General features: G+C 43.9%; 1 protein-coding gene across 2 annotated transcripts; it reads left to right on the top strand.

Moving 5' to 3' along the window:
* The first annotated feature begins 520 nt into the window (after positions 1–520).
* On the top strand, positions 521–9,668 carry ZNF397 (zinc finger protein 397). Of its 2 annotated transcripts, XM_015082317.3 has the most exons (5): positions 568–648; positions 1,267–1,329; positions 1,904–2,397; positions 2,668–2,791; positions 5,998–9,668. In XM_015082317.3, exons 3-5 carry the CDS (start codon positions 1,984–1,986, stop codon positions 7,044–7,046), a joined length of 1,587 nt encoding a protein of 528 aa, XP_014937803.1. In that variant the 5' UTR covers positions 568–648; positions 1,267–1,329; positions 1,904–1,983; the 3' UTR covers positions 7,047–9,668. The 2 variants fall into 2 exon arrangements, with proteins under 2 accessions (XP_026924577.1, XP_014937803.1); XM_027068776.2 differs by lacking the exon at positions 1,267–1,329 and having other exon boundaries at positions 521–648.
* Positions 9,669–11,295: the final 1,627 nt, after the last annotated feature.

Consider the following 11,295-nt stretch of genomic DNA (forward strand, 5'->3'; position numbering starts at 1 on the left):
GGGTTACAGTGAAAAAATGGGAAAACCCTCCGTTACAATCGCAGTCTGGGACGCCAGTCTTCTTGAACAACGGGGACTCGGGCGTCTGTGTTCACGCGCTGCTTGACTTTGGGCACTGTCTATAGCTGTACAGTGGGCATAATAAAGCCACGGCACAGAGCTGCTGTAAGGCAAAAATGATATGCATACGGAAGAGCAATAGAAATGGTTACTTTTTGTCTGGCTTGTTCATCCACGTGTTTATTTTTGTCGGAGATACTGGAAACGCACTGGAATTACAGAAAAATCCTAACACTTTTCTGGAAAACTGCAGGGGAAATGATAGGGAGTGGTGGCGGTGAGAGGTCAGGGTAAGAGGCAGCCAAGGTTGGAAGCAGCGCCCTCCCTCGTAAGGCAACCTCTCAGAAAGACGCCCGCCCGCCGACTCATTCACACCCGGGCCTCGACGCTCCGCGGGGCTCCCGGCCGGAGGGAAGGCGATGGGAACGAAGGATCCACGGCGCTGATTGGCTGCCTGTGAGCACGGGGCGGGATACACGGAGGCTCCCGAGGTTGCGCGAGCGGAAGGCCGCGGGCGCGCACTTCCGGTCTTTGTGGCTGGCCGCTTGGAGTCGGCGGCTTGCTCCCTGGCCGCTGCTGGGCTTCGTGGTGAGGGACGCGGGCCCCGAGCGGAGGGAGGGCGGGGATGGGGTGGGCCCGCCGCCCGGGCGGCGGGCGCAAGGTGAACGAGCCCTGCTCCCCGGCCTGTTCGTCCCGGGTCGCGACCCCTTGTCCGGGCGGCTTTTCTGAGCGTCCTGGGGACCAGAGGAGGCCACCTTAGGCCCTTGCTTTCCAGCAGAGAGGGCAGTTACTCCCCCACCCCGTGACTTCGCCAGTGCTGAAGTTGAACCGGGATACAAACATATACAGGCTAATGCGGCTGGGCTGGCTTAATAAACCTAAATGTTAGCCTAAATACTTCTAATCTCTAAAGTTACTTGTACTGTTCGGATCAAATTGTAATTGATTTGTCCTGCTGTTTCAAGGGCATACCCTCCTATGGATATTCACCCATCCCTAGAATCAGGTCATGTGTGACCTCTATCACAAAATTTAATACATAATTATCTGTTCCCGTATTTTTCTCTCAATGTTTTCTCTCGTATATTCTAAGTTTTAGAACGGAGATTGACATTTTTGCTGATTTTGTGTCTCCGTGACAATTGATATCTTTTTGAACACACAGTAAACGTTTTAACAAACACTTCTTGGTTAATTCCTCTGTAGATTCATTTACTCAACAAGCAAAAACCTTTGTATTCTTAAGCCTGGCTAACGACAGAGCCCATGGTAAGTGCCTCTGTGTTTGTTGAAGAAATGCATTGAAAACCAAATTTGATCAAATGGCAGTTACCAGAAAGTGTTTTTATTTAAATCAACTTCTGTTCAATATGATTTTTTAAAATGTTGTTACTACCGCAAATGAAAATATTATTTGCCATAGCTAGAGGGTAACTAAAAATAAAATTTTAAAAACCAGTATTATTAAATCCTAGGTAGATACAGTTACCCTTGGAAGTCTGAGGCTTAAAAAGGGAATTCTGCAAGTTTTACAGACAAAGATTTTTTTTCCTATACCATCAGGATTGAAAGAAAATTGAAAAGGAAATTTCTCAGTTTGTGATTCATGTTAATATTGCATTCTTTTGCTTCTAAAATAATTTCTTAGGGCATTAGTGGTAGAAATTCCACTATGGAAGACAAATGGGATGAGTGACTTTTAGTTTGTTGCTTGATTGTTTAGTTATAGTCTCAAACTTCTTCCCTTTCAATGTATTACTGGCATGACTGATATTTATTATAAATCTTAGAGTTTTGTTTTTTTTTTCCACTGCTAAGTTAACAGTGCTTTTGTATCTTTCAGGCAAGAAGAAATTACTCAAAGAAACTGTGAAGTACAGTACTCAGTTGTGCTGAGCTTTTGGCTAAGCTGTTCAAGCCAAAATGGCTGTGGAATCTAGAGCAGTTTCAACCCTGGTACCTCAGAATCCTCAGGAACAAGAACTAATACTAGTGAAAGTAGAAGAAAGCTTTTCCTGGGGTCAGAAGTTTAAGCAGAGTGCAAGTACCCGATCCTGCCAAGAATTGTTTCGCCAGCAATTCAGGAAGTTTTGCTACCAGGAGACACCTGGACCCCGGGAAGCTCTGGGCAGACTCCAGGAGCTTTGTTATCAGTGGCTCATGCCAGAGTTGCACACGAAGGAGCAGATCTTGGAACTGCTGGTGCTGGAGCAGTTCCTGAGCATCCTGCCTGAGGAGCTGCAGATCTGGGTTCAGCAACATAGCCCAACAAGCGGCGAGGAAGCTGTGACCCTATTGGAAGATTTGGAGAGGGAATTTGATGATCCAGGGCAGCAGGTGGGAACAGGGAGATGTGGTATGTTGTGGGAAGAGAAATTTACAGACTGATGCATGTAGCATCCTCATAGCAGTGGGATGAAAATTTGTCTCTACTGAACCATACCTTGAAGTGACTACTGTGCCCATACCTATCCCTGTCCTTAAATAGGTCTTTTTTTTTCCCCTGTTGCGCATCCCTGGGGATGTCATTGACCTCTTTCAGATTTTTACTAAGCATTTTCCCTAGGGAGTTTCTCACAAAATTAACCATGTTTTAACTGATTTCAGGGACCAGCAGTGCCATGGAAGGATCTGACATGTCTTGGAACATCCCAAGAGTTAACAAACATCCCACTCCAACCTTTAAAGACACAGCTGAAACCCTGGGAACCTTGCCTTTCCCCCAAAAGTGGTAAGAAAATAGAAACTCACCTGGGAACTATTATCAGGCGTCTGGTTTTGAGGATACAGAATTAATTGGATTTTACAAACATGCCACATGTGAGCCTCCCCTTTATTACTCTGGACCAGAGGTATTCACTTCAGCAGCTTTGTATTTACTAACCCTCAGGAAGTGCAGTCAGTCTTTCTTGTGTCAGTTTCCCTGGCATTTATTCATTTACTCCTTGGTTATATAACTTAATAGGGTGCTAATACATGTCTGCTACTGTGGTAGGCACTGGGTCTCTGCCTCAAGGAACTTTTACATCTAGATGGGGTGGACAAGTGAAAAGGCAATTGCAATATAGTATAGTAAATTCTAGAATAAAAGTGGGCTTTAGGTACTGTGGGGGGCACATATGAACACACCTAACCCAACCTTAGAGGTTCAAGGAGTACTTCTCAGAGGAGGAGACATCTGAGCTAAGATTTGAACAATGAGTAAGGAGAAAACTAGGTAAATAGGGTGGGAGTTTTTCCCATCCTAAAGGGAAAAACTTTTTCTACTCGCACACTTCTGACACTGGATGTGTGGGGGTTTTCCTTCACATTAAGCAACACTAATTCTGACACACCAGAATTAGGGCTGACCCCACAGGTTAAAGTTTCAGTCCCACAAGGCTGCCTCCCTTCCTCCCCGCCGCCACCTCCGCTTGTAATGAATCCCCAGGTTACTCACCCTTCTTTCCGATTTGGCTGCAATTCAGACATCACATGACCACCTCCTCGGGTTTCATAATTTGCGGTAATAGCTCACAGAACTCAGGGAAACACCTTGCTTACCATTACCAGTTTATTATAAAGGACACAGGTGAACAGCCATATGAAGAGGTACTTCAGGCAAGATCCAGAAGGGTCCTGAGCACAGGAGCTTCTGTCCCTGGGGAGTTAGAGGTTCACCACTGTCATGGCACTTGGATGCGTTCATCATCCTGGAAGCTCTCTGAACCGCTTTGTTTAAGGTTTTCATAGAAGTTTCATTACATAGGCATGGTTGATTAGATCATTGGCCATTGGTTAACTGAATGTCCAGCCCCTCTCCCTGGAGGTCAGGAGGCAGAGCTGAAAGTTCCAACCTTCTAATCATATAGTTGGTTCCTTTGGTAGCCAGCCCCTACCCTCCAGGAGTTACCTCACTAGCATAAACTATAGGGGCTTATTATGGGTAACAAAAGACACTCTTCTCACCTCTACCACTTAGGAAAGAAGTTGCAAGGGTTATTAAAGCTCTGTGCCAGGAGCTGAGGATGAAGACCAAATATATATTTCCTATATTATAATATCACACAAGCAAAGGCCACAAAGTCCTGAAGGTGGGAAAATACAACCCATTCTGGGAATTGCAGGTGATTCACTTTAACTTGAGAGAATTCATAGGGGAGAAATGGTGAGACATAATCAGAGAGAAAAAGGAGACCCAGGTTGTGAAAACTTGTGGGACATCTTAAGTACTTGGAAGGAGTGCACTGGAGCACAGTTGAAAGGTTTTGAACAAGGGAGTAGTTGATTGGATTTGTGTTTTAGAATCTAGCTGCAAAGTGGAGAATGGATTAGAGGAAGGCGAGAGTGGAGTCCTGTTAGAAACTGTTGTAATCTAAATGGCCACAGTGAATAAATTAAGATGTATTACAGTGAGAGATGGGGACAATCAAAGCTGTCTCTTGACCAGCATTTTAAGTTGCATTGCAGTAGCTGGTCATGGTTAAAAGTGGAGAATGTGGGAAAGGAGTTGAGGATGATACTCAGGTTTTAGTCTTGAACAGCTTGGTTAATGATGGTGCTATTCATGTAAATGTGAAAATATAAGGGAAAAAAATATACCTGATGATGTGTTTAGCCATTTGGGGGCTTGTGAGATATTCACAAGTAATATCCCAGTTAACACTGGATATGATAGTCTAGAGTTTAATAGGGAGAACTGGGATAGAACTGGGGACCTGGGGAGACATTAGCTTATAACATAAGTAGTGATGAAACCTGGGTGGTAGACAGTTCGTAGAGCAAGGACACATGAGAACCCAGAACAGCACCTGAAGGACCTTGTGTTTGAGTGATTGACCTTGAATCTAAGGAACAGCCCCCAGAAATCAGGCTAACATAACCGGAAGAGAAATGTCTCTAGAGGAAGGTGTGGTCCCAGTGTCAGTGCTACAGGGAAGCCAACTAAATAAGATCCAGAAAGTATTTACTGGATTATTCATCTATGACGTTGGTGACCTTGATGAGAGTAGCATGGTGGGGAGGGGGTGCACAGGTGAGGCAGAAACCAGATTGCAGAAGAGAGATGAGTAAGGCTAACTCTTTCAAGAAGCTTTACTCTGTGGGCACCTGGGTCGCTCAGTTGGCTGGGCATCCAACTCTTGATTTCGGCTCAGGTCATGATCTTGCAGTTCATGAGATTGAGCCCTGCATGGGGCTCTGCTCTGAACGTGGAGGCTGCCTGGGATTCTCTCTCTCCCTCTCCCACTGCCTCTCCCCTGCTCATGCGCATGTGTGTGCAAGTGCTCCCTCTCTTGCTGTCTCTGTCTTTTTAAATAAAAAGAAGCAGCATCAGCTTTACACCGAATGGAAGTGAGGTTGCATGAAGGATGTGTAGGCAAGGAGCTTGATTTGAAAAAGATGAGAGGGGCGCCTGGGTGGCTCAGTCGGTTAAGCGTCCGACTTCAGCTCAGGTCACGATCTCGCATTCTGTGAGTTCGAGCCCCACGTCGGGCTCTGGGCTGATGGCTCAGAGCCTGGAGCCTGCTTCCGATTCTGTGTCTCCCTCTCTCTCTGCCCCTCCCCCGCTCATGCTCTGTCTCTCTGTCTCAAAAATAAATAAAAAACGTTAAAAAAAATTTTTTTTTAAAAAAGAAAAAGATGAGAAATTTGGGCTTGTTTAAATGGTGATGAATGGGAGTCAGCAGATAAAGAGGTTGAAAATAATAGGAAAGGAATAGTAGGTAATTGATCAATTGAAGTTTCAGAGGAAGTAGGAAAGAATAAACTTCAAAGTGTAGATATAGGCGTTACTCGAAAGGAGGAGGGAGGGACCCTAGTATGGCCCGTTAAAGAAAGATATATGTGGACAGTGACCTCTTTTGTAAGGAGAAGCCTGTATTTCCTCTCACATGGAAAGTAGGTATTGAGAGTGACTGGAGAAATAAAACAGTCTGTTTTTTGCTATTATCATTTCAGATTGTGAGAACAGTGAAACAGCAACAAAGGAGGACATTTCAGGAGAAAAGTCACAAGGACTTCCCCAGGAACCTTCATCTGGAGGAATTAGTGAACCTGAAAGCAATTTAGAGTGGCAACAAGGAAATGCTACAGGGGAGAAGTTAAGAAGATCCCCTTCCCAAGGGGACAGCTTTAGTCAAGTAATCTTCACACACAAATCTCTGGGAAAGAGAGACCATCATGAGCCTCAAAGCAGCTTGATTCTAAGTACAAACTCTATAACTTATCAGAAAGTTCCTACAGAAGAGAGACCTTATAGATGTGATGTATGTGGGCACAGCTTCAAGCAGCATTCCTCTCTAACACAACATCAGAGAATCCATACTGGAGAAAAGCCCTATAAATGTAACCAGTGTGGAAAGGCTTTTAGTTTGAGGTCATATCTTATTATTCACCAGAGAATTCACAGTGGTGAGAAGGCATATGAATGTAGTGAATGTGGGAAAGCCTTCAATCAGAGCTCAGCCCTCATTAGACATCGCAAAATTCATACTGGTGAGAAAGCCTGTAAATGTAACGAATGTGGCAAAGCATTCAGTCAAAGTTCATATCTCATTATACATCAAAGAATTCACACTGGCGAGAAACCCTATGAGTGTAATGAGTGTGGGAAAACCTTTAGCCAAAGCTCAAAGCTTATTAGACACCAGCGAATTCATACAGGAGAGAGACCTTATGAATGTAATGAATGTGGAAAAGCTTTCAGGCAGAGTTCAGAACTGATAACCCATCAGAGAATACATAGTGGGGAGAAACCCTATGAATGTAATGAGTGTGGAAAAGCTTTCAGTCTGAGCTCAAACCTCATCAGACATCAGAGAATTCATAGTGGAGAGGAACCTTATCAGTGTAATGAATGTGGCAAAACTTTCAAAAGGAGCTCAGCCCTTGTTCAGCATCAGAGAATCCATTCTGGGGATGAAGCTTATATATGTAATGAATGTGGGAAGGCTTTCAGGCACAGATCAGTCCTCATGCGCCATCAGAGAGTCCACACTGTAAAGTAACTTGTGAATACAAGGAATGTTGTAAATATTTTGGTCAGATTTACATCTTTGTTAGTTGAAAGGGTTTACTTTGGAACAAGACTCCAGACTGGTAAACTACCAGATCTTGAGTCATTCTGACTTAAAGCAGCACTTCTCAATGCTACTGCAAATTGTCCTTTGAAAGCTTTTCCTGTGACTAATCAGAACAGCAGATGGAAGAATCACTGCTTCCAGCTTTTCTCTTACTATTAGGAATACTCAGGAGATAAGAAAAATGGGAATATAACATTGAAACCTCATTTTCCACGAGAATGTCACAAAGAGGGTACAGCAACCCAGGCTGTGTCACTGCACCTGATTGTCCACATACCAGGTTTGGGATATGGTGTGGACAGTATGAGGGACGTTTTGTCTCAGGAATACAAAAAATTTACTGACCAATTAAGAACAATGACAGGGCAGCAAGACAGATGGGGAAATAGTTCATCAGTGACTTACTGAGCCTGTGACAGCCCAGAGATGAGGTAGTGAAAGAATCCAAACTAATGTATCCAACAGCTATTTTTTGAGGGCCTGCTTTGTGCCAGGCACTAGGAATACAGTGGGAAAGAAGATAGTCTGTACAGTTTAATGGACAAGGAAGACAGGCAGTGATACGGTATAATCGCTGCTGTGGGGCATTAGGAGCACCTGACTCAACCTTGGATCAGGGAAAATTTCTGAGAAAAACGATGAAGGATGAGTAGAACTTAGCCAGGAAAGTAGGCAGGCAGGCCAGGGAACAATATGCCCAGTAGAGGGAACAATAGACGAAGGTCAGGAAGAATGTCTGGCATATCTGAGAAATGAAAAGGCTGTTTTGTGTGGAGCATTGCTGTTGAGTTCCTTTTGGGGTGGAGTCATGTCTGTTAAGCATGGATGTAGCCAGAACCTGGTGAGCAGTGCTGGTAGTAAAACAGGAGCCAGGGGAGAAGCTTCTGTTACTGGACAAAACCTGGAGTTCTTGGACCACAGGGTAGAGGGAGCTGTCTTGGGCTTGTGTGAGCTGGGGGAAAGGGTTAATAACTATAGTTTCCTGGCCTGTAGGTTAAGCTAGACCTTGGGGGTGGGTGGGGTCAGAAAGAGCCTAGCCTAGTGGTTAAGAGGTTAAGCATCTGTTAGGAGTCCTGAATCTTCCCTTTCCTAAACAGAGGACTCCTGGTTCTTAAGACTGTCAGAGCTGCTGTCTGCATCCTGCTAACTCCCAAGGCTCTGTCAGAAGCTGCTATGGCTACCACGTTTATTTCTGGGGCTACACCCCCACATTTCTAGTGTACTCCCTTGGCTCAGGTGCTAGAAAACGTCAGTCACCGAGTGACTGACCCCTCACCGGCACCTCACACATGTTCAGTTTTGTCTTATATTAGCAGTATTTCAGCCTTGTGAATTTTGTTAAGGACAATGGTAAAGGGAAGTAGACATAACAGTCATGGTCCATCCAGAGACCACCTCTGACAACCCATCAGGAAACGTATCCCTTGACTGGTGCTTCTCAGTGCAATGCAGAAAGGTGTCTAAGTTAGCAACAGAAAGTCATGGTCAGAATACCTAACAGGTAAGAGTTCTAACACACCTTACCAAAAACAGAAATCTGTGGGAATCTGGAATCCTGTGCATAAGAAAATAATTTTCACGAGGGTAAGTAGACAGCACTCCTCTTGGGGCATATGTAGATGAGCAGGTAATAACCAGGAAGAATGGCAGGTGGACTAAATGCCCATGCTTGGAGAGAGAATGTGAAGACAAAGGGATAGGATAACAAAGTAACATGGTAAAAGCTATTCATATTCAACTCTTAGGTTTCCTCTCAAGATGAGGACTCAAACAAACTGAAAAGGGTAGGATAATTATTAAGTAGGAATTGATAAAACATATTACAAAAGGGAGAGATTGTTTATAAAGAGAGTTCTTAACATTTATCAGTAAGAAACATAATAGGTACTTTGCTGAGGGCTTTGTATGTATGTATCTTTCTCCAACAGCTCATATCTTGCAGATGAGGAAGTGAAGGCTTAAGATCATGGGTTAGTCAGTATCCTATCGCTAAAAAGTGGTGAGGTCAGACTTTGAACCCAGGCAATAGGAATCCAGAACCTTTCTGTGGAGCCACTTACCTCTAGAATCTCCCCATGAAAAAGTCCCAGTAGAAAAGATTGTACTTAAGTAAGCAAATCACAAAAGAACAAATGCCAACGGATGACAAATGGTCAGCCTTGCAAGATGTGTGTTAAAGCAAGAGTTGAGATGGCACTTTTTTCCCCCTCATCAAATGAGAATTCAGGGAACCTGGGAGTTCAGTGCTGCTGGTGAGATGTGACTAGATACTGTCTCTGGCAATCAATACCAGAAGCCTTAAGCATTGCCTTGTGACTTTAAAATTCTACCTGTAAATGTATGCTTCAGAAAACATCATGAATGTATACAAAGTCTTAAAAGCTGTTAAAATGATGTTGATTGATGTCAAAAGAAATGGCAGCATATCTTGGGTAAAAATATGTACACTATGACTCCATGTAAAAATATATTTATGCATTAAAAATACTGGAAATAATCTCAGACTGCTATACCGGCTAGCTGGTGATAAAATTACAGATGATTTAATTTTTTTCTTGTGATTTTCTGTGTCTTCCAAACTCTTCTACAATAAATACTTTTAAACTTAGAAAAAAAAAAAGGTTAAAAGGAATGAAAGCCCAGGATAGTCAAGAAATACTAAGAAAAGTACATGCTTTCTGTGGCATCTGTGTCCCTCCCAAGTCCTGGGAGGTTAACTTGTTAACTCCCACATGATGTCCTCATTAAGTGACAGTGGCAGACACACCCATCTCACACTAGTGTACCAACAAAAGCCATCTGTAAATTATAAATCTCTGTTCAAATACAAGTTATTTGTATGAAGGTTATCTGTAGTTGAGAAAAGCAGTAACCGTGAAATGGAGCCTCTTGTTCACATTAGTGCTTCTTGAATTCTGCAGCCATGGGCAAGTCACCTCACAACTTGACCCTCGGTTTAAAGGAGCTGGGGTAGGGGTGCCTGGGTGGCTCAGTTGGTTAAGCGTCTAACTTTGGCTCAGGTCATGATGTCACAGTTTGTGAGTTCAAGCCCCGTATCAGGCTCTGTGCTGACAGCTCAGAGCCTGGAGCCTACTTCACATTCTGTGCCTCTCTGTCCCCACCCCCCCCCCCCCCCCCCGCTCACAATCTGTCTCCCTCCTTCAAAAAATAAACATTAATATATATATATATGTATGTATATATATATATATTTTTTAAAGGAAGTGGAGTAGATGATCTATAGTTAAAGCTTCAACATTCTGTGTTTATGAAAGAGGAGGCACCAATATAGATTTTCTTCTCCAGCCTTCCCAGAAAAGAGTAAATAAATTGTGCTCAGGGCCCTCTTATATATTTTGGCATAGAGGCTATCCAGGGGAGTAATGTTTACCTTAAATGGGTCTTGCAGATACACAGATTTTAAAAGATGTGCAATTTAGGCAAGATGCTTAGTTTCCTACCTTTCGCCTTCTCCCTCATTTCCATAGACTGCAATTAACTGTCCAGCTGAGGATTGGAAATTTAAGCAAATCTGACCTTGGTCTCTCCAAGCTCCCCCATGAATCTTTGTTTCTCTTGCCCCATTGAATGAATCCTCAAAGTAAGGGAGATTGCCGATTAGAATTATTTCCCATGCAGAAGAAACTGACCTGGAGAGCATTTCTGCTAAAAGAAAGGGTGAGCTCAATGGGCAGACCTCACTGATACCCACCCACCCACCCCTTGCTTTCTGATGGGTCAGACATTGCTACTCAGTAACCCTATCCTCAGCAGCTGTCTTGTTGGCTGGTGCTAATGATCACAAATCTAAAGGGTCATGGGGTTTTTCTGCACAGGTTTCTTCTCAGGACCTGCTGAGAGAGGAGGGGAAGCTCTGGGCAGTCTCCCAGACTCCTGTTCCTTAAGTGATTCTGGTGGACGCAATGTGTATGTGTGTTTAAAGAGGCTACTTGCTCTGGTTCCCAAAGTTTTTCAACCAGCTGTCCCCTAACTTTTGTGGCTTCACCTGCTGAAGTGCAGCCCCAGGGAATACCTATCAGTTTCCAGACACCTTTTGGCCCAGGAAAGAAGAGTTAAGAAGCCAATTCCTTGACTTCTTGCCACAACCCCCTCACCCAGCACACCTCCATTCATGTTACCATGCTCCCTATTCCAGAACAAATCATTTCAAAGC

This window comes from Acinonyx jubatus, chromosome D3 (assembly GCF_027475565.1).
Source record: "Acinonyx jubatus isolate Ajub_Pintada_27869175 chromosome D3, VMU_Ajub_asm_v1.0, whole genome shotgun sequence".
In the NCBI taxonomy this organism is placed as follows: Eukaryota; Metazoa; Chordata; class Mammalia; order Carnivora; family Felidae; genus Acinonyx; species Acinonyx jubatus.

Bases quoted from the DNA above. Each gene is read 5' to 3' on its own strand.
- ZNF397 (XM_027068776.2), top strand. From the start codon at position 1,984: ATGGCTGTGGAATCTAGAGCAGTTTCAACCCTGGTACCTCAGAATCCT. The intron at 2,398-2,667 runs GTGGGAACAGGG...AACTGATTTCAG, and splicing joins TTGATGATCCAGGGCAGCAG to GGACCAGCAGTGCCATGGAA. The intron at 2,792-5,997 runs GTAAGAAAATAG...TTATCATTTCAG, and splicing joins TTGCCTTTCCCCCAAAAGTG to ATTGTGAGAACAGTGAAACA.